The sequence below is a fragment of the Protopterus annectens genome, chromosome 14.part0 (assembly GCF_019279795.1).
Source record: "Protopterus annectens isolate FY-2018-M chromosome 14.part0, PAN1.0, whole genome shotgun sequence".
Taxonomy (NCBI): domain Eukaryota; kingdom Metazoa; phylum Chordata; order Ceratodontiformes; family Protopteridae; genus Protopterus; species Protopterus annectens.
The window spans coordinates 526,886,913-526,911,353 of NC_056748.1; the positions used below are offsets into that span (position 1 = coordinate 526,886,913).

The window sequence follows — 24,441 nt, forward strand, 5'->3', positions numbered from 1 at the left end:
GGGAGGAAAAGCGTACAGAAGTCCCCGGGGCCAATCCTGGATTAGAGAGTCTCTCAGGGGTTGGCCTGGTAGGGGAAAAAGGGTGAAGAAGTCGGGGCACTTGTTGTTTTGGGGAGTAGCAAAAAGATCGCAACAAGGTGTGCCCCACTTCAGAAAAATCTGGTCCACAATAGACTTGATTGAGAGACCACTCATGAGGCATGAGAATGGCTCTGCTCAGCCTGTCCGCCAAGAGGTTGGACCTGCCGGGGATGTGCGTTGCTATCAGAAACCGATGAGAGGAGATTGCCCATTGCCAAAGTCTGAGAGCTTCTCGACACAAAGGATAGGACCTGGTCCCGCCCTGCTTGTTGATGTACCAGACCACAGACATGTTGTCCGTTTGCACTGCAATAGTCCCCGCGGGAAGAAAGTCGTTGAGGGCTTGCAACGTTAAAAGCACCGCTCTCATCTCCAGGACATTTATGTGCAGATGGTATTCTATGGGTTGCCACATCCCGTAGACCATCCTGCCCTGATAATGCCCCCCCCATCCGATCAGAGAGGCATCCGTAGTGACTGTGGCAAGCGGAGGAGGGGGAACAAATGGTCGGCCCTGGTGAAGGAGAGGGGAAGATATCCACCAGTTCAGATGAGCTCTGCACGATTGTGTGACTAAGATTTCGTGTTTCACTGGAAGACTGTGGAACGACCACTGAGTGAATAACATCCACTGTAGTAGACGCATGTGGAACCGAGCCAGTGGTAGAACAATGGCCGCAGCCATAAGACCTAGAACTTTTAGAATCAATCTGGCTTTGACTTTGCTGCTCTGCAATAATATTCGAACGAATTTTTGGATGTCCAGAATTCTCTGATTTGTTAGTCTGGCTGACAACTTGACGGTGTTTAATTCTGCGCCTATAAAGGTGATAGATTGGCAAGGCCGCAGAGAAGATTTTTCGAAATTCACTGAAATTCCCAAACTTTTGCAAAGCTGCAGAGTGTAGTCTCTGGTCTGAAGAAGCTGATGCCTGGTGGTGGCGGAGAGGAGCCAGTCGTCCAAATAAGGAAACACCTGGAATCCCTGACGTCTCAGGTGAGCTGCGACCACTGCCATACATTTGGTAAACACTCTGGGGGCTGAAGTGAGGCCAAAGGGCAGGGCTCTGAACTGATAATGACTGGTCCCTAGCGAAGCGGAGAAACCTCCTGGAGCGTCTGTGTATCTTTATGTGATAGTACGCGTCCTGAAGGTCTATCGAGCACATCCAGTTGTCCTTGCCCAGAAAGGGTAAAATGGACTGAAGCGTGACCATCCGGAATCTTGCCTTTTTGACAAATCTGTTTAGATTGCTTAGGTCTAGTATAGGTCTCCAATCTCCCGTCCTTTTGGGGACCAAAAAGAATCTGGAGTAGACGCCGGTTCCTACTTGGTCTGCTGGAACAGTCTGGATGGCTCTTTTTTGTAGGAGCTTTGTAACCTCCTGTTCTGCCAAATCCCTTTGACCGGGTGAGATGTCTGGAAGGGATTGATGAGGTACGGGATACCTTTCGAAGGGGATTTTGTAACCCTCTGATATTATCGACTGTACCCACATATCTTGAGAAAGGGAGTGCCAGGCTACTGGGTACAGTGAAATCCTTCCCCCGACTGCCTCCAAGGGTGGACAGTCGGGCAATACCTCAGGGATGCTGAAAGGGCTTCTCAGGAAGAGACTCCCTGTTGCCCTGGTTCGGAGGACCCCCTCTGCCCCTAGGGCGGCGTTTATTATCGTTACCCCCTCTGCCTCTGGGGGTAAACTGCCCACGTGTGTCCGGCGCTGCTCCTTGGGTTTTGCAGAACCACATCTTTCCTCCCTTCTGACCCTTGGGGTAGGGTCTAGAAGGGGTGGAAAAATGGACTCCAACGGCAGAAAGAGTTTTGCCGTCCTGCTCACACCTGGTCAAGGTTTCCTTCACCTGAGGTCCGAACAAAGCCGAACCGTCAAAGGGGGTGTTGATGAAGGACGCCTTAAAGGGGTCCGCAAAATTACAAAGCCGCATCCAGGCTTGACGTCTAAGAGCCACTCCTGTGCCTGCGGCCCTGCTCGCTCCATCGGCTGCATAGGATATGAGCCGCATGGAGGAGTTGGTTAAGGAATTCAGGATTGCTAGCTGTGAGGCAATCTTTTCTTGAGCCCCAGCAGCAGAAGGATCCTGGACCGCTTCACCTAGTTCCTTGAGAATATCTCTTTGAAGCCTGGTGAAGTGACAAAGGTAGTTCAGCGAACGCATAGCAAAGGTCGCTGAAGAAAATATCCGCTTTCCATACCTGTCCATGGTCCTGGAATCTTTGTTAGGAGGATGGACAGGTACTGAAGGATCCGCAAGTTCCTTCTTGGTGGCCGCCGCCACCACCATAGCATCCACAGAGACGCCCTTGGAAAGAAACTGCTTGTCTGCAGGGGCCGTGATAAACTTGGATGGTCTCCTGGGAACCGGTTCCACAGAATCTGGAGCTGCCCACGCCTTCCGAGCCACTACCTGCATAAGTGGGTCGAAAGGCGGAGACACCCAGGAGGTGGAGGGTCGGGATCCAAAAGCCTCCAGGTATACCGACTCATCCTCGGAGGGGTCAATGGAGGGCCAATTCCCCCTCTGTTTGAGGAGCTCAAGGATGTCTGAAAAAGAGACATCCTCAGAGGGGGACCGAGGGGAACCCTCAGACTCATCTAAGTCGGTATCAGATGTAGTAGACTCAGGGGAGTCTGTGTGTTTCCTCTTACACGTCCTCTTCCGAGGAGGTTCCCCTGCAGGATCAGGAGAAACCTCAGAAGAGGAAGATATTCCCAATGGGGAAACCTGGGGCGATGGAACCCTGGGCCTGGGAGCAAGAGGCTGGCAAGAGGCATCTACAGGCACTGTTAACAAGGAGAAATTAATAGTAGGCACTAAACAGCCTATAATTGCAAAGTACCTTGCTAAGGAAACAGCTCCTATACTTTACAAAGAAAAAAAAGCCCCAAACCAGGCATGTCCAAGGGTCAGCTTCCGGTGATTTCTCCTGTCCACCTGGTGAATCTGGGCATACTGGGGCAATGCAGCAATTGCCTCATGTACACAGACAACCCTCTCCTCCTACCACCCAACACTACAACCTGTGAGAGATGCACTTACATAGCCAAAATGGAAGCAAAGCTCTCTCCACCCAAGATTGTGCTAAACAGTCAAGAGGAGAAGGTTAACACCCACACTACACCTCAAGCAACACATAGCCCTTCTAAACCCACACCACCAACACCCACATATAGCAACACTAAATCCACATATGCAGAGGCCCTTAACTGTAACCTGCCTAAGCAACAAAGACCTCTGAAGCTGAAACGCAAACAAACACCAATCACAACCAATGTGTCACATAGTTCACAACACCAGTGTGCCACCCAGCAACAGCCCCTAAGGCAAGACAATGTACCTAACACTTTAGTCATAGGTGACTCTATAGTCCGGCACACTGATGTCCCTCTCACCAGGTTGAATAAGGAGAAAATTACAGTCAGCTGCCTGTCGGGTGCCAGGATCCGCCACATAACGCATGCACTCAAGTCACTCCACAACAAGTACAAATATGACTCTGTCATTGTCCATGTTGGAGTGAATGACTTGAGACGCACCTCCCTGGACTACATGAAAAGAGACATGGAAGAGCTCTCGGATCATGTGGCCCAGGCAGGTATGACCCTAGCCCTGAGTAGCATCCTGCCTTCGCCCAGAATGATACCACAATATAAGGATAAAATGATTGACTTCAACAATTGGCTAAGCTTATGGTGTCATTCAAAGGGGATCCAGTATCTGTCTGCCTGGGATGACATGATTGACAGACCACGATGCTTTGCCAGAGATGGTCTGCACCTGTCACCCTGGGATTCAGGTTACTGGCTAAGGCTCTTGCCACCCCTATAGTGCCTTTTTAGGCAAACTTCAAAGGACAAAACCACCACCGTAACAGGTACAAGCATGCAAAATCTGAAGGTAATGCTACTCAATGCTAGAAGTCTAAACCTCAAAATGCACTCTCGAGGCACTCCTAAAAATGGAGAACATCGATATCTGTGCAGTAACTGAGACCTGGTTCAAGGCTCCAGAGAGCACCCTGCAATACCAGGCTACAACTCTTACCACACTTTTCGCCACCAAACCAGGACCGAAACACTAAAGGTGGAGGAGTGTCAATATTCACCAAGGATATTCACACCACCAGGCTAGTTGGCCAACACAATATGTCTGAAATTCTCCAAGTGCAACTAACACTAGGTAAGACTGCAATCCAAATTGTAGCTTGCTACAGATCCCCCACCATACCCCAAGATTCTCACTACACCTTTCTAAACATACTGGAAAATATTAAGATAGAACCAAACACCCTAATACTGGGTGATTTTAACTACCCTGCCATTAACTGGGAAAACTACTCATGTCCCAACACCTTTGCGCAACGGTTCTTGGAATTCATAAATTCCAACGCCCTGGATCAACTAATCCATAGTCCTACCAGGGGCTACAATATCCTAGACCTGGTCATTACCAACATGGGAAATCAATGCTCCATACCTATGGTCACCCCCTCGTTAGTCAGGTCTGACCATAAGCTAATCACCCTTAACATCCACATCCCACCCCCACCCCCTAGTAAAGAAACCACCATAAAAAACTTCTCCAAAGCCAACTTCATGCTACTTAAGTCAGAAGTGACAAACTTCATGACACCCATGCAGACGGGAACTGAAACTGCTGAATCCTACACTAAGGCACTGTACGAGCACATCCACTCATGCATGAATCGTGCCATCCCAAATAGAACCAAAATGCTCTCATCCAAAAAAGGAAGCCAATCTGGTGGTCCCCTGCCATAAACAAACTTTACAACAAAAGGAAGAAACTTTTGCAGAAAAGAGGAAAATCCCAGGATGCAAAAAACTCCCTTACTAGCCTCAGTAAGAAACTGAGATGCCTCATAAAATCCTCCAAAGCTAGTTACGAAAATAAAATTGCCAAAGATTCCAAAGACAACCACAAAGCATTCTATAACTATGTCAAAAATCTAAATGGCAATGCTCAGATCTGCTCTGAGCTAAAACAGAATGGCATTAAATATACTGATCCAAAGGATATTGCCAATATCCTGGCAGATCGATTCAGTGCCAACTTCACCCCCTCTCACCCCTAAATGGCCCATCTCAATACCGGAAGATTGCCAAATTCCAGTAATAACGGCCACACAGGTACAAAACGCACTCTCTAAAGCCAAGAATACAGCATCCATGGGACCAGATGACATCCCGGGCTGTGTACTACATGAACTACAATATGAACTGGCACCTCACCTAAGTGTCATGTTTAATCATAGCCTCACCTCAGGTTTCGTGCCCACTGAGTGGCGTGAGCTACAGTTATCCCAATCCACAAGGGGGATCCACCTTGGATCCTGGAAACTACCGTCCCATCAGTCTGACAAGCCTTATCTGCAAGGCCATGGAGCGCATTATCATGGAACTTATAAACAAAGACATTGGCAACCTTCAAACACTGGACCCCACCCAGTTTGGGTTTGTGAAGGGCGCATCTTGTCTCCTGAACCTGATTAACTTCTTTGAATCAGTCTCCAGAGCCATGGACAAGGGTAAGGTGGTCCACACAGCCTATCTAGACCTTGCCAAGGCCTTTGACACCATCCCCCACTCTGGAATCATAGATAAACTTACTAAGTTGGGCATTAATCCCTATGTCACCCAATGGGTTGCTAAATGGCTTACTGATAGAACCCACACTATAAAAGTAGCTGACTCCAAATCCAGCTCCAGACAAGTGACAAGTGGAGTACCTCAGGGTTCAGTCCTGGGGCGCTCTTGTTTGGCATCTACTTCTCTGAAGTACAGGTCAACACTAAGGGACTCTGGCTAACAAAGTTTGCAGATGACTGCAAACTGGGAGCCATTATTGAATCCCCAAATGATGTGGATACTCTACAAAAGGGCCTTACAGAAACAGATGCTTGGTGCCAGAGCCATGGGCTCAAGCTCAATGCCAAGAAATGTATTGTTATCCCTTTGGGAAAAACATGTATCCATGAATTACCATATAGGTGGCAGTACACTAAACACAGAAAGTGTGATAAGAGACTTAGGGACACAGGTGGACAGTGGTCTCACGTTCGATAACCACATCGCCACAACAGTCAGGAAATCCTTCTATGTGGCCCACCTCATCACAAAGGGCTTTTCATCCAGAAAAAAGGAGGTCATTGTCCCACTGTACTCATCCCTCATTAGACCCATTATAGAATACAACGCCCCATTTGGTATGTACCTCTCAAGACATCTGCAACAACTGGAAAGGCCTCAGAAATACCTCACTAAAAGAATCACAGGCCTAAAGCAGATGCCCTCGCTGACCGCCTTAAAAACTCCAGCTATACTCTGTCGCATATCGTCTACTCAGAGGTGATCTCTGCTTAACATACAAGGCCATGTCAAACCCAGAGCTGTTGGACATGCTACACTTAAAGAAATCCCAATCCCTCAGAGCTACACGCTCCAGGGATCTAAACCTTGTCATCACAATAAACAAAACATGCTGGAGGGATAGGTTCCTGACCCAGAGACTCCCCAGACTCTGGAATAGATTGCCCATACATGTCAAGCAGAGTGCCTCTTTGGACCTCTTCAAAAGGAACCTTGACGACTGGATGGGAGAAAGGAAATTCACCCCAGGGATCACGTCAGTCGCCCTGCTAGACAGGGGTCCAGGAAAGTAAATAATGTGGGAAGAAATAGCCAGGGAATTGTTATGGCTAGGCTTGTATAGGCCCTAGGGCTGATAGCCTAGTACCAACCTATGAACCTATGAACCTATGAAGAGGGAGGAGCTAAAGGGATGGACCGTTGACATGGCTCAGGTGCCAGGACACTCCTCATCACCTCAAAGGCTCCCCTCCCGGGGAGGCCGGAATATTCCCGTTCCGAGGAAATAGGAATTCCCGGCTCCACCGAGAGGGAAGGCTCCGAGGCTGATGTCGGTGCCGAGCTTACCAAAGCCGAAGCCCCGAGAGGGAGAGCGGGGTCGGACAAGGGTCCGATGCCACTAGCCCCCTCGGAGCCGACAAGGAAACTCAACGACGGATCCCTCCAAGGAAGGTCTCATGGAAGAGATCGGAGCCGAAGTGGGATGTATCGGTTCCGGCGCCGACACGGTCGCTGTCCCGAGAAACTCCGGCACCGAACTCTGGAGGGAGTCGGAGGAGGAAGTTCAAGGGTAAAGCAATAGCGAAGTCTGCTGAGACGGGCTATGGAGCATTTGGGCTAGTGCCTGCGACTTCAACAGCCTGCTTACCACCCTCTCTAAATCGTGGTCAGACAGCCTGGAAGATCTCGAAGATCGGCTCCGATGACTCCGCTCCGACAAAGAGGAGACCCCGGGCGAATGGATACTCTCCAACGAAGGGGACAGAGATCTCTTCTTGGGCGAAGTCATCGGAGCCGGCGTCCCTGAGTCCCAGATGGAGCCAAGGCTTCGCTCCGATGCTAGATAATATGTCGGCTCCAGCCGGAGCCAACAAGGCAACAGTAGATTGGGTGTCGGAACCGATCGGGACCGACACTACTATACTAGAAGAAAGATCGGCTCCAGCCGGAGCCGATCTCGACTCCGAAGGAGTCGGAGCCACCGGAGAAGGCTTGGAAGCTGTAGCCTGAACCTTCGGAGGCTTAGAAGGTTTAGAAGACCCAATTTTAGTGGGAGAACCTTCTGGCTTTAGTAAGCCACGGAGGATCAATTTATTCCTCCTTTCCTGCAGGACTCTCTGGCTAAAAGAGTGACACAAAGCACAGGAGTCCTGCAGGTGCAAAGGCCCCAGGCAGTACACACAAGGTGTGACCGTCTGTCAGAGACATTTTCTGACAGCACGAGTCATTTTCTGACAGCACGAGTCACACTTCTTGAAGCCTGAGACCTTGCCTTCCTTAGACATAGTCCAAAGAAATAAAACTCACACACACCCCCCAAACAATCACACAAATAATCCCAACAAACACAAACACACAGGAAGGGATTAAGAAAGGGGGCCTAGGCCTAACTGAAACATTTTTTAAACTTTAGCTTTTTATAAAAACAAAAAGTTTTTAACTATATGGGGAAATAGGGTGGGCTGTAGAAATACTACACACTATAAGGGAATAAAGGAGATATAAAACCCTGACTAAGCTTTTTGAAATTCAACTTACCTCAGCTGGCAAAAAGGAGACCTCTTTCGCTAAGCGGCAAACGAGATCTGAGGTAGTCCCGCCTTGCATCATGGGATATAGGGTTGCCTCGAGCTGGTAAAAGGAGTTCTCAAGCTAAGAAAGTGCCGAGTCGGAGCCGAGGATCGGCTCCGAACCCATCCAGCAAGAATGAAGGCGAGATTGACAACTTAACATCATCTTTTTATTAATGTCCTGATATAAGACTATGAGCTGTGAACAAAATTCCAAGGCACTTAACCTCTTCTGACTGAAGTAGCTGCCTTCCCACTCACCTCTACAGAGCAATGGTGGAAGGGCTCTAATGTCCCTATGATCGCCAGAGCTATTTTTTTTTTTTGAAATTACATGTTACTGACAGAGGCAACCCTTGGCAAACGGGTGAAAGGGGGACACCATACATCCAGATTTTGGTCCACACAAAAGTATATTTAAGGAATCAATGAACCTCACTGGAACAGAGATGCTGGGACCAACTTCTGAAGCCAGGTGTGGGTGTGGTCAGAGATGCTGGGACCAACTTCTGAAGCCAGGTGTGGGTGTGGTTTTCATCACTAAATATTAATCTGGGAGAAACACAAAAAATTCTCAGGTTCAAGACAAAAAATGCTGCATGGGAGCTCTGTGTGGGCTTACTTCCCCAGACAGACTAGGGTGGGGTTCAAGCATATTAGTTAAATGGCAGGATAGATTAGGAAGGACTAGATCCTGGTAAATAATATACAAGACATTTTTTTAACCAGATTATAGATGTTTCCTGTTACTACAAACGCATAGGCTTCAGACTATCTACAAAAGTTTTACGTTACACCTAGTAAATGGACAACTGAAGTACTGCAAAGTAACTTTATACACAACGGAAGGGGTACAGCAGTGAACGTGGGACAGCAGGTAAAGGTTAATGGGAGGGGTACAGTGGCTGTGGGGCAGCGGATAAGGGTTAATGGTTGGGGAACAGTGGCTGTGGGGCAGCGGGTAAGGGTTAATGGGATGGGAACAGTGGCTGTGGAGCAGCAAGCAAGGGTTAATGGGAGGGGAACAGTAGCTGTGGGTCAGCAGGCAAGGGATAACGGAAGGGGTTACAATGCATTTGGGGCAGTGGGAAAGGTTAATGCGAGGGGTTACACTGGTTGTGGGTCAGTGGGTAAGGGTTAATGGGAGGGGAACAGTGATTGTGGTACAGAGGGTAAGGGTTAATGGGAGGGGGGGCAGTGGGTAAGGGTTAATGGGAGGGGAACAGTGGCTGAAGTACACAGGGTAAAGGTTAATGGGAGGGGAACAGTGCATGTGGAACACCAGGGAAGTGTTAATCAGAGGGGTACAGTGGGTCTGGAGCAGTGTGTAAGGGTTAATGGGAGGGGTACAGTGGCTCTGGAGTAGTGGATAAGGGTTAATGGGAGGGGTTACAGTGGTTGTGGGCAGTGGATGAGGGTTAATGGGAGGGGTTACAGTGGTTGTGGGGCAGTGGGTGAAGGTTAATGGGAGGGGTTACAGTGGGTCTGGAACAGTGGGTAAGGGTTAGTGGGATGGGTACAGTGGGTTTGGAGCTGTGGGTAAGGGTTAATGAGAGGATACAATGTGTGGTTGCAGACAGTAGTAGCTTCAGGTTCTGCTTCTTACCAAGGACACAATATGGGTGCAGTACCTGGGCAGGGGGGAAAAACAATATGACCCAATAAATAAATTAACATTTATTTAAATAACTATTAATACACCAATGAAGTATGTGCTGTTTGACTATGGGCCCCTGGTTACAGCTGTGGGGGAGGTCTAGTTCTGAATACAAAGTAAATGGAAAACGTTAAAGCAAGACTGTCTTGTGTTGAAAGGTGTGCAAGTTACAGTACATATACATCTATGTACACATGTACATATATATGTGTCCACAGTGATATCACAAAGTACAAGGACAGAAAAAGAAAAAGCTGAGAAGGAAAAAGTCTCTCTACCAATCAAGGTGTAGATTCTGTGACTGGAGACACATTTTCTGTTTGCAGTGCTGTGGATATTGAAAAATGGCATCAAGACACAGCTGATGGCAGACAAGGGAGAATACATACAAAAAGTGAATAAAAAAATATCAGGCTTTCCCTTCTGATGGAATCTCCCCTAAGTAGATTTTCCCTCCAAGTGGTCAAACTTCATCAAATTATCATTTTTTTGTTGTGGGCTACCCACAGCAATATGCAGTTTTTCTCAAAGTCGGTGAAGAAAACAGTTGTCTGCATGGATTTTTTTAAAGTAAGATGACAAAGCATAGGAGATGCTCATAAGCACACTTTTCAATTGGTTCAATGTCATGTCAACTTAAGTTCCTACAGATGCAGCAAACCAAATAACATCTCTCGTACAGGTCAGTGTACAAACTGTTCTGACACACCAGTTTCCTTACATAAATCATAACCACCTATCCAGTTTCCATCAAACGTGGGTTAGTCCAATCTTTTTTGCCAACAAATGAAATAAGCAAAACTTAAGATACAAATATTTAACAAAATAAAGCATGCTGTTGAATCCAACTACAGCTGCAGTACTGTACAGGACATGCAGACAAATGGACAGGGCACCCCACTACGATCTCTAAACACTGCATTCTCAACTCAAGGGCTACAAAAAAGGTTAAGATAATCTGTAAAAAGACAGTACGTGCCTCTTACCTGGTTAACTACAATAAAAATCGCAGTTCCAAAATCCAATACTTATGTCAAATATCAAAAAATGTTACATTAATATGATCCCCTAATTAAAATGGCCAAGAAATGTGTGGGAAGCGTCTGTCGTGCCTCACACATTCTTAAAGAATTATGGCTGTGCTGGTATCAAACGTACGATCTCTACAGACTGTCATAATTCTAACATGGGTGATAAAACACGACTCACATGGACACAACAGACATTAACAAACAGCACTATGCTGAATCCCATTTGGGCACTGCCACAACACAACATGAACAATTATTTACATTTGTTTTAGGCAGGGACTCCCTTCCCATGTGAGTTTTTAGCAGAGTTCCCCATTTCTGACCAAATGGACTGATAATGAGTTGTAATAATATGACCAGCACAGCACATGTGCATTTGTCTTCCACAGAAAATGGCTAGAATTCTGGCAATGATACTGCAGTTGCTTGCCCCAAGCCCATCTGTTGCACAAGGAACTTGCTGGGGGATGCTATCTAGAAGATAAAGTAGTGGTCCGGCATGTGGTATTACTGAGGTACATAATTGGTAGAGTAGTATGACCCAGCTACCAAAGGCAATGCTACAGAGATACAACTTAAACCTAACTATTATGCGCCTCATTAGCTGTGATGCTGTGAAACACTTGATAACAGAATCAGACATGCCTCACTCCTTCTCGGGTGCAAGAGACAGACTGCCAAGCTTGCTGGTCAGTGAAGGGGGGAAAAGAACTCTTGTAACAGGTCACGCATGTACAGAAAAGTCCTGGTAGACGACTGGAAGGCAAACAGACTGTAGACAGGGTGTGAAGATTGGGAGGGACACAACAGTCTCTACAAGGGTGAGTAAAGGAGTCTGAAAATGGGGCTCCAACTGTTAGTAATCTTGGCGGAAGGTATTTTCAAGTTTGTACCTTCTACTTACTGTAGTTGTGACAGCACTAACCTCACATATCTTGCAACGTGTGATAGTTGTGATGCATTCTACGTTGGCCTGACTAAGCGTAGGCTAAGAGATAGGGTCTATAACCATCTCTACGATATTAGAAAGGGCAATGAACAGAATGCGCTAGCAAAACATCTACTAGAATTTACAACACACAGATTTAGTTTTAAAGTCCTCCAATTGGTAACCCCTAATTTAAGGGGAGGTGACATTACTAATCAGTTGGCTTGTACTGAACTCAAGTGGATACTCACCTTAAAAGCCCACATTAGTCCAGGTATCAACCAGTTTGTTTCCATAAAACCCATTCTGAACAATAGGAAGCATTGAAGTTATTATGCAGGCAGCTAGTTTTATATACTTTTTCTGTTTTTGGTCAATAATATTCTACCAGATTCAGAATATATATTTAACCCTTCTAATCAGCAATTATTAATAAAATGTATTAAACATTACTGAAAGATACAGCTACATTTCATGTTCCGTACATCATGATAGTTATGTTAATCTCATTTATTGTTCAATAATTCATTTATCCGTTTTTACATATTTTTTGTTGTTAATTCCCATAGTAAATTTAATGTTCATGTTATATTTATTGTAATGGATTGTTACTGTATTTAATATTTCTTCACATTTACATTTATTTTAATAAGCATTTTTAATCAACACATTTATATTATTATATTTTTATATTTAATTATATTTAATAAAAAAATTTCTTTATCCCATTCTATACTTATTTATATTATAGAAATGATAATATTAATTTTTTGTTATATATATGTATATATTCTAATAATTATATTTATATTTTTTAATAAATCATATCGATTGCATATTCATTTATTAACATATTAACTGATTATATTCTTCCCACCCAGGGATATGATAGTATAAATTCTTTATTCTCTTCCGCTATTACTTGCTGCTATTGTATAATTTTTTGGTCTTTTATTCTGTTCAGTGACTTCTTTGATTGCTTCTTCATGGTAACTTATTACGTTTCTCTGATTTTTCATATCAGAATTTCTTTATTTGCTCGCACTATGGGTTTATTCACATAACCCTTTTCATTAAATTTCAGCACATGTGTATATTGATTCTAGTTGTATAGTGCACATCATTTATACATTTCAATTATATACTTAAAATGCTGACATTAAGATTGTTCTTTGTAAAAACTTCTCCATAGAGATTTATTCGTTTTAATTTTGGCCTTATGTATACCATTTTTATAATAAGTAGCGTTACACGCTATTCTGCTGCTTTAATTGCATGCGATGTATCGCTATAGCACACTGCTTTCAATCAAATATATGTTAATGAAAGTTTTTATATATATACTGATAAGGTTTTATGTTTTTATTCTCAAATTTATTTTAACTTTAAATAAATACATTTTTTATTTTAATTGCTAATATTATATTTTACTTCTTTAAAATTTATGCTTCACGTAACAACACAGTAATTAAGACGCATTGCAATGCAGCGATGGGTCTAAACATTTTTGAACAGGAATTCTCCGAATAAAAAATCATAGTGCAGAAGATGCTGTTTGGATCAGCGATACAACTAGTGATAATAATGTTGCTCGAGTAAAGGAACTGAAACGCAATTTTCATTTGTTTATTTGCTTATCTGTTTATTTAACAGTAACCATTTTGTTATTAGAAGATTGCTAATAATTTTAAAAACTATGCGACTTTATATGGACATGTTTTTGTTCTTGTTTTGTAAAATTAGAAGTTCAGACTTGATTGTTTGTTTATGAAACAAGTACAAGAATTTATAAGGTTTTGGTTTAGTGACAGTTCTGGAGTGCCTTTTTAGGCTCCTAATGTAACATTGTGATACTCCAGTTACTTTAAGAACTTGATTTCTTAATTGTTGTACTAATTGATTCATTGCTTTTGTTAATGTTGCATTTGCCCGCCAAAACTTATTTAAAAAGAGGCTACATTTTCTGTTGTAAACTATCTGATGAAGCGTAGTCAATCTACGTGAAAGCGCTTATTCCCTGTTTCCAATAAAGAAGTATTTTATATTTGAAGACGGAGTTTTTTCCTGTGGCGATTTCTTCTGTTCTTTATGCAGTTTATTCCTTTGGTATTCAGAAGGCATCCTTAACCGTCAGAGATAGTTCGCATTTATTTTTTCTCTTGCTGTTTTTTTGCTACCTCTGACAGTACACATGGATCAAGTAGAAATAGAACTGGATTTTCGTCCGGAGTCGAGGGCTACTACCAAACCGGCATGGGATTCACTATTGCACCGTAATGACAACCCTTTATTGACCCTGGAGTTAACCAATAATTTGGTTACTACACCAGTTCCTAACAACGGTGAGAGAATTTCAGACTTTAATAGACTTAGTAAAGATTTTCAGGATGACCTCTACAAGTTACAGAGGTATTCCTGGCAACGTTTGCATTTAGAAGCCTGCCTCCACTTTAAAGTTGTTCCGAGAGGCATGCGCATTTTTTGCATGCCCACATATGGGGACAGTCATCCCATACTGCTAAGAAAGTGGCAGGATTTGAACATCGAACTTGGCTTCAACTATATCAAACTCTTATTAGAATACTTTGCTCCTTTGGAGTCTGAATTACGGAATAAGATAGATAAACAACAGTGTCATTTGATTGAACATTTTAAGTCTGACTATTTTACCAAGAGACTTGACAGCATATGGTCTCAAGTGCATGCATTTAGTGAGAGGCTACAGCAAACGAAACAAAGGAAACAACTGCACAAGGAGTCCCAGCAGTTACTGATTCATTTACAGAACCTTCTGCTAGTTCGTCTAGTTTTAATTTCAACAAAACAGCCCACAATGAAGCAGCTGTTAATATTCCGTCGTTACTTATTACCAATGATGACAGCTTACCGAACGACACCCCACCCCCGAACCAACAAGCGGCTAGAACTTATGCCACTGCAGGAGCTATACCAAAAGACACGGGCTCTGCTTCTGCACGTTTTTTACCCTTCCCTGTGAAAAAACAAACAGGTTGGAGAGGTCGCTCTACCAGCAGAGGACCACGCAAGAGGAAGGGTTCGGAAGAAGGCTATGGAACACGAATGAAACAAAGGAACTGAATAATCTAGTATGTAACTTATCTGATTTAACACTTAATGCACCTGATATATCTCTTCTTAACAAAGGGCTTAACTTCATTCCTTCCCAGACCAGTTTTTTAAATGAAGTTTTGATTGATCTAAGGCTATTTTGCCGAAATGTATCACTTAAATTATTTTTTAAGGATAAGACAGCCCTACGGACCGACACTCTAAAGAATTTTTTTAAATGTAAAAGTAGTTTCGTACCTGCAATACCACACAATGTAGAATGTTTTATGAAATTGTGCGAGAATGATTTTTATGAAATGTTTACCATGAAACGTAAAAGATGTACTTATTTTAATATAACACAAGATGAGCAAAAGTCACTGATTATGTTTAAACAGAATGATAGTATCACTATCAAACCAGCGGATAAAGGTGGAGCTGTAGTTGTATTAAACACAACTGATTATGATAAGAACATGACCTCTTTACTTTCTGATGCCAATACATACAAACTTGTTTCCAATAACTTTGTTAAATATACTATTAAAAAAATACAAGAAGATCTTTATGATCTCCTAATGTGTGGCCAAATAAGTTGTGAAACATATGAATATTTCTTTATTGAGTTTCCCACTATCCCTGTCATTAAGGGGTTACCTAAGATACACAAAAATGTTATGCCTGTGCCCATGAGACCTATAGTCTCTGGTGAAGGATGGAGCACCTCCACTATCTCATCCTTCGTAGAACATCTGTTAAGACCCATAGTGAATGATATTCCGAACATTCTTAAGGATTCCTATCAGTTAATACAAGTTTTGAGAGACTTTAAATGTGATAAAAATGTCTCCAACTATTTGTTGGTAACTATGGATGTGAAGGATTTGTTTACGTGTATCCCGAATGAATTAGGACTTCAAGCTATAAGAGAGGTTTTAGTGACATGTTCAAACTACAGTAATAACAGACAAATATTGATTAATCATCTATTGGACATAGTTTTGAACAACAATATTTATTCATATAAGGATAAATACTATTTGCAGCAATGGGGGGTTGCCATGGGCACTCCCTGTGCGAATAGTTATGCTAATTTAGTTGTCTACTCTTGGGAACGGAACCATCTATTTAAACACACACAATTTAGAAATGTTAAATTATATAAACGATTTGTGGACGATGTCCTTTTTGTCTGGGAAGGCACTGAAAATGACTGCATCCAATTTGTAAAAGACATAGAAACTACCAGTCCCTTCCTGAGATTTACTATAGAAACTTCAGCTGAATGTGTTAGTTTCTTAGACTTAACCTTACAATTGAATACAACTGGAATGATAGATGTTTCTCTGTATAGAAAACCTACTTGGAGAAACACACTGTTGAAATTTGAGAGCATGCATCCAAGATTCATGTTTCCAGGTATTGTTACCAGTCAATTAAGTAGAATAGCAAGGATCTGTAGTAATGATCTAGTATTTAATACTGAATTGGACAATTTAGTAACTTTAGAGACAGAGGCTATCCTAGTAAAATTATTAACGACTGTAAACAACGTATGTTTGGTATTACATCATTAGGTATGACCCAGCCCAGCTGTGGGGTTAGACAAAGGGGTCTGAACACATTATATACTAAAAACAGTTTCACTGAGAAGTTATCTTTTACTATAAAGTATACCAGTGATATTGAGGCACTTAAAAAAGTAATAAATAAAAATTGGAATGTGCTCATCATGGATCTGTTCACTAAGAAAGTTGTAGGTGAACATCCCAGATTTACTTATAAGAATTGTAGTAATCTTAAGCAGCTACTATGTATAGACAAAAAACCCCTTCAAATAGTGTGTGAACCTGCTCAGTATGGAACTTATCCATGTGGCCATTGCCATATGTGTCCTTATATTTCTAGAAAACAGTCCTTTATTCACCCGGAAGGTATTTTCAAGTTTGTACCTTCTACTTACTGTAGTTGTGACAGCACTAACCTCACATATCTTGCAACGTGTGATAGTTGTGATGCATTCTACGTTGGCCTGACTAAGCGTAGGCTAAGAGATGGGGTCTATAACCATCTCTACGATATTATAAAGGGCAATGAACAGAATGCGCTAGCAAAACATCTACTAGAATTTACAACACACAGATTTAGTTTTAAAGTCCTCCAATTGGTAACCCCTAATTTAAGGGGAGGTGACATTACTAATCAGTTGGCTTGTACTGAACTCAAGTGGATACTCACCTTAAAAGCCCACATTAGTCCAGGTATCAACCAGTTTGTTTCCATAAAACCCATTCTGAACAATAGGAAGCATTGAAGTTATTATGCAGGCAGCTAGTTTTATATACTTTTTCTGTTTTTGGTCAATAATATTCTACCAGATTCAGAATATATATTTAACCCTTCTAATCAGCAATTATTAATAAAATGTATTAAACATTACTGAAAGATACAGCTACATTTCATGTTCCGTACATCATGATAGTTATGTTAATCTCATTTATTGTTCAATAATTCATTTATCCGTTTTTACATATTTTTTGTTGTTAATTCCCATAGTAAATTTAATGTTCATGTTATATTTATTGTAATGGATTGTTACTGTATTTAATATTTCTTCACATTTACATTTATTTTAATAAGCATTTTTTAATCAACACACATTTATATTATTATATTTTTATATTTAATTATATTTAATAAAAAAATTTCTTTATCCCATTCTATACTTATTTATATTATAGAAATGATAATATTAATTTTTTGCTATATATATGTATATATTCTAATAATTATATTTATATTTTTTAATAAATCATATCGATTGCATATTCATTTATTAACATATTAACTGATTATATTCTTCCCACCCAGGGATATGATAGTATAAATTCTTTATTTTCTTCTGCTATTACTTGCTGCTATTGTATGAAACTTTGGTCTGTTATTCTGATCAGTGACTTCTTTGATTGCTTCTTCATGTTAACTTATTACGTTTCTCTGATTTTTCATATCAGAATTTCTTTATTTGCTCGCACTATGGGTTTATTCGCATAACCCTTTTCATTAAATTTCAGCACATGTGTATAATGATTCTAGTTGCATAATGCATATCATTTATACATTTCAATTATATACATAGAATGCTGACATTAAGATTGTTTTTTGTAAAAACCTCTCCATAGAGAGTTATTCGTTTTAATTTTGGTCTTATATACACCATTTTTATAATAAGTAGCGTTGCACGCTATTCTGCTGCTTTAATTGCATGCAATGTTTCGCATTAGCACACTGCTTTCAATCAAATATATGTTAATGAAAGTTTTTATATATATACTGATAAGGTTTTATGTTTTTATTCTCAAATTTATTTTAACTTTAAATAAATACATTTTTTATTTTAATTGCTAATATTATATTTTACTTCTTTAAAATTTATGCTTCACGTAACAACACAGTAATTAAGACGCATTGCAATGCAGCGATGGGTCTAAACATTTTTGAACAGGAATTCTCCGAATAAAAAATCATAGTGCAGAAGATGCTGTTTGGATCAGCGATACAACTAGTGATAATAATGTTGCTCGAGTAAAGGAACTGAAACGCAATTTTCATTTGTTTATTTGCTTATCTGTTTATTTAACAGTAACCATTTTGTTATTAGAAGATTGCTAATAATTTTAAAAACTATGCGACTTTATATGGACATGTTTTTGTTCTTGTTTTGTAAAATTAGAAGTTCAGACTTGATTGTTTGTTTATGAAACAAGTACAATAATTTATAAGGTTTTGGTTTAGTGACAGTTCTGGAGTGCCTTTTTAGGCTCCTAATGTAACATTGTGATACTCCAGTTACTTTAAGAACTTGATTTCTTAATTGTTGTACTAATTGATTCATTGCTTTTGTTAATGTTGCATTTGCCCGCCAAAACTTATTTAAAAAGAGGCTACATTTTCTGTTGTAAACTGTATCTGATGAAGCGTAGTCAATCTACGTGAAAGCGCTTATTCCCTGTTTCCAATAAAGAAGTATTTTATATTTGAAGACGGAGTTTTTTCCTGTGGCGATTTCTTCTGTTCTTTATGCAGTTAATCTTGGCGGGGATAAGCTCTGGGTTTTAAATGTAGTCAGGCTGGGTAAAGCAGCCAGAAGGTTGTTACAGCTGCTGCTGCTAAAATCATGAAAGGCAAGCTGGAGATTTTTCACCCCAGATTAACAGGACACTGGCAATTGACTCTACCTGCTGGACATCAGGGAGAGAGAGAGTTGAAAGACGATCTACTCCACAGCTGGAAAGTCAGACACAGAGAGCTCTCTAGTAGTGTCTAATGCTACAAATGCTTGTAAAAGGTTGTAGGTTCTTGTTACTGACAGAACGAAAAAGAGCAGACTGTTCATACTGCAGTGTGCTTTATGATTTTTTTTTCTCATGTTTTCTACTGAAGCTGCAACAAGCCATCTACCAAAAGCAGCAATTTCTTGTGTTATTTTCAGCACTGTTTGCATATACTCACGGACGCTACATATCCTTTTTGTTGACTTCTCTGAACAGTTAGGGCTTCTAATACCATGACAGAACTGGATCCCATACCCAAGCCAGAGTTCAAGTAAAGTTCACGAAAATCATTATCGCTTCCATTTTTGGTATTTGCCAAGAATGCTCTTTTCAACACTCCATGTGCACAGAATTACCACCTTCTGTGGTTTGTATGGTATTAGCTGCATTGGTAGCATGTCTAAGACTGCTTACTTTTTAAGAACTGAAGGTATATACTGGTGTCTAGAGCACACCCTTACATCTTCCGAGTCTGCCAGAAGAGATCAAATCTCGCAACTCTCCAGACCCTCCCCCCATTGATCAGTTCTACACACACACAATGGTCAAAATTTGTAGGACTCCAATCAGAGCTGATTGCACAGTACAAATGCACTCACAACTACCACTGAATGAGTCTCATTCAGGGCTGATTATACAGTAACGGTCTCACAAAAAATGCAGACAATTAAGGGGCTGTTAAACAAGCTGCTTCCTGTGGTCCAATGGTCCAAGGTTCCATTCACTGTATACTGTGGGACTCTGAGCAAGTCACTTAATCAGACAACGCTCCTGGGCTGAGTCTGCAAAAGGTCCATGGAGATGGTGCTCTACGCAGAAAAACAAACAAACTGTAAACTCAGAACTACTTCTCAATGATCCGCATTCAGCAATGCTCGTGCAGCGAAGTATAGAACTCTTGACAGTCACTGGCTTCTCTATCACCAGTACCCTTTCTCTGGAAACACTCAAAAATTTTGGTCGTGTCACTCTCCTCTTGGGGATACATGTGACCAGATGGGGAGCAAGGAAGAACTGTAATGCTCAGCTGAGTGACACTTATGTACGCAACAGTGAAGTGTGATGTTTTTGTGTTGTACATCAATTCCAAGATTGCTGTATTTCAAAAGATATGCCTTAATCCAGGTGATTTTGCAGTTAGTACAATAAAAGTAACAGGGGTGTGGAGGGCACATACACCCATGTCAGGGGTGCAGATGGACAAAGCCTCCTGCAGCAGCTGACACAAAAAAATGTTTTGTTAAGCAACTTCCAACATTTTACCAGGTCGCACTTCAGTATTTGCACATTCGAATACCCAACATTTGTTTGCCAGTCATTACTCACATAGATGACAAGATGACTGCGCCCAACACACCTCACAAGAGATTTTAACACGTTTATGGACAGAGGGTTACAGCTAAGTACATTCTGCAAACGTGAAACGCAGCTATCTCCAACAGCTGAAAATTCTGGTACTATATGACACCAGTCAATACATATGCACATCATAAAAAAAAATAAAAAAAATCATAATAATTCTCAACACCAGCAGTGCATTACAGCGAGCCACACAAGCAACTTCTATTAACTACTTCACAGAATTCTACTTTTGAAAACAAAAATAACACTTGTGTGTTTTCTGTTCTGCAGGACCTCCTCACAGTCAGTGTGTTACAGGAAATGACTTGTCAGTGCTGTGTCAAGCAGAAAGTTCAGCATTCACAGCAAAATGTCCCAGATGTGACAAACCATCTGCAGGAGAGTCTGGTATGCAAACTGAAGGATTCTCTCATTACGAAGCCAAGTCTTCTTTCTTTTAATTGAAGCCACGCATCACTACGGAGGATCTGGAATGTAAGAGACATTTTGCAAACATACTGACATAGGGAAAAATATGTAGTCTCCACCAGAGAATAACTAATGCTTCTCCACTTTGCAAGCATCACCAAGGATTACTAGAATTATCTGTATAAAAACTATTATGCAAACATACTGAAAAAGACAAAAAACTATATTAAGCGTTGCTCAACTACCTTTCCTGCTACAGACTCTCCATCATAGAACAAGTAATGCTTCTCCACTTTGCCATCTTCTGTCTTTATCTCTGCAGTCTTTCTTGTTTCAGCATCGTTAAGGATAATATCCACCTCACAAACGGGGGTGAACAAGCCTCCAAGGAAACTCTGCAGAAACAAACAGTCTGCAGTTAACATTTTTATGAGCGCTGCCACATCAATTCACATATTTATTTAATACATCTTACACCAGCTTGAAACATTACTATAATAATTTAACATTATGCTTGTGTATACAATTAAATATTGTTACTGGGTGTGACATATGTACTAAGCTGTAACCTGGAATCCACAGTTGCTTGCGCAGAAAACAAGGGGTGTCAGTCTACCTCGGATAATACTTGGCAACTGATGAGTAATTGGAAGGCTCCTGGTGGTACTACAAGGAGGGAAGTGGACCCCCACATGTAAACACAGGGCAGTGAAAAAAAAAAAATAAGTGGCTCAGGAGGCAGCCCCCCCCCCCCCAAACAATCTGCTGCAATAAGGTATGTAATCTGAGAAGGAGCCTGCAGGTTTGAAATTCTACAGAGTGAGAACTGGGGTTACAATACAACCAAATGTTTAGTTTTAATCATCCAACTACCCCTACAGCACTGCAATATTTACTGTCATGCAGAGCTGCAACTCAATGCAAAGGCCTGACCAATCTTCACTACTAGCATCAATAACACCAAGCCCCCTAGCAAGGCGGGGAATGGCCTTTGATCACGGTAAGCAAAAACAAAATACTCGGCATATAGCCGGCGATGCAGTTTTCAGTACAAACTCTTGTCAATTTCAAATTAATTCAAGCTGCAGCAACTGACAAGCACACTCTGGCTGTTGGTTTAGAGGATTAAGGAGCTGTTAGTGAGCCGTTTCCTGTGGTCCAGAAGTTCAAGGTTTGAATCTCTCAGCCTCCACGGCTTAACTGTGGGACTCTTACCAAGTCACTTAACCAGACACCCACACACCACTCCTGGCCGGAGTGTGACAAGGTCTATGGAGATGACTGCACTACCATGAAAGACAAACAAAAATAAAAAATCTCCCACACTGGCTACTTTTGCACAACAGACATTGGCATGATTCAGGTTTTTACCTTACAGACACAAGGTGCAGGGTTTGATTCTCACATGAGGTAACTGCCCTTGTGGACTGCTTTAAGCTTAATCAGTTAGTCTAGTACTAATCTATGAACACACCATGTACATACAGTGACACCCACATCTCAGTGGGCTGCCCTAAGCCCCCACCACCTACAATCTGTCCATACTACAGACTCAAGCAGCCTGCGACTCAGCAACAAAGTCATACTCAGGAAGTGGTTATAGACTCAAAGTTTCAGGGATCTCTGCAGAATTGCAATCCATTAGTCCTCTGTTCCTAGAAATTATCCGTGCTTCATGCTATGTCTCAATCAGTTCATAGTTGGCCATTACAGCTATTTTAATTAACCTCAAGTTTAAACTAAAACATGAGTTTTGGTTTATGAGGTCCCTCTTGTGTCTGGTTTACCAGATACACATCCAGCCTTTTCAGATGAATGAACTACTGGACAGAACCATTCTGTTACATGTCCTCACAAACAATGCCCTGTCCTTGTGTCCAGGTACAACATGAAGGTCTGCAGTCTGAAGAGTTCAGACAATGGTCTTTAATCGTCTATGTCTCACCAAACCCAAACAAAGGACAAGGTTCTTAATTTATTAAAATACGTTTGTAAAAGGTTTCAATAAAACAAGTATTTCAGAAGGAACAGATCTTACGGTGCTTCAAGCACCTGAACATCTCCTTCAGTCACTGTAATATGCTGTACCTCAAAAGTTTAAACAGATACCAAAGCAAATCCGACTGCCACACCAAGTAAAGTGCTGTAAACATAAAGCTTTAAATTTAGTCAAGAGTGAAGTGATTCTGCAAGTAGAGAGAGGGAATAGCTGGGAGGGTGAGGGTCCAGCAGAGATTCCAGAAGGTAAAAACTGGATTGCCAAGCTTTGCAATAAAGATGTTAGGACTGCATTGGAAGAGACAATCCATGATTTAAAACACTGATGAGGAATCCTAGTCTGATATGCCACACAAGCAAAATCCTGTAAAGTTCACAATGGCAAGTTTATTAAGGGATAAGACATCATGCAAATGTTCAAACAAAAAGCTGACGAAAAAAGACCATGAAGATTTAAGGCCTGCTGGCATCAACAGAACAACTAATTTCACCTGGAAACAAGGGAAGTGGGGAAAACTTGGGGCGGACTTGTACTTAGAAGGTGAGGAAGAAACTGACTTTGCTAATACAAAGATGATGCTCTGGACAGGTTTCGCTAAGAAGTCAGAAGGCATAGAAAAATTTGTCAAACTAGAAAAAAGAATAGTTCTGCAAGAACTTCCCATAATGACAGATATCCTTCTCTTCTCTGTTGCAGTACTCTTTACACGAGGGAGATGCCTGCCCAGACGACCCAACGGCCAGTATACCCAAGTCTTTTACTACTGTAATGTACGTGGTACATCTCGCGTAGGCAGCTATCGGGCGCAAGCCAAAAAATGATGTACATGCACACCACCCTCAAAACTGAAGCCTCAGGCATAGAGAGAGTGGAAGGAATAGAGAGCCAATACATCCAAGAACCACTGGAAGTGGGGAAGGAGGGTGGGACAGAATACTGCAACAAAGAAGAGAAGGACATCTATCCTTATGGTAAGTTCGTACACAACTATTCTATGCCCTTCTATTCATCTGTTACAATATTCTCTGTGAGTGAGCATACCAAAGCTCATGCAGAGAGGACGATGGAGTTAGCTGAAGAGTCTTCCAAGAAGCCATGAAGGATGACCCTGGCACAGCCATAGATCTGGAGATGAAATCCAGCTTGTAATGTTTGGTAAAGGTGTGGAGAAAGGTCCAGGTGGCTGCTTCTAGGACAGAGTTGGTATCTAGTCCTTTGAGAAAGGAGGAGAACACTGCTCTAGTAGAGAGTTTTGACCAAGCAGGGAGGGGGGGGGTTCCCATGGTAGGCATAGCAGAAGGTAATGGTTTTGGAACTCCAGTTAGAAATGGTCTGTTTGGACAGAGGCAGTCCCAGAGCCCTGGGGTGGAAAGAGAAA

General features: G+C 41.8%; 1 protein-coding gene across 1 annotated transcript in view; it reads right to left on the minus strand.

The window, feature by feature from the left end:
- VPS26A (VPS26, retromer complex component A) overlaps positions 1 to 24,441 on the minus strand; it is a 769,921-nt gene that overhangs the window by 620,280 nt on the left and 125,200 nt on the right. The window contains exon 2 of the mRNA XM_044056281.1: positions 21,310 to 21,459. Within this exon, the coding sequence (XP_043912216.1) occupies positions 21,310 to 21,459 (150 nt within the window). The remainder of the gene's footprint in view (positions 1 to 21,309; positions 21,460 to 24,441) is intronic.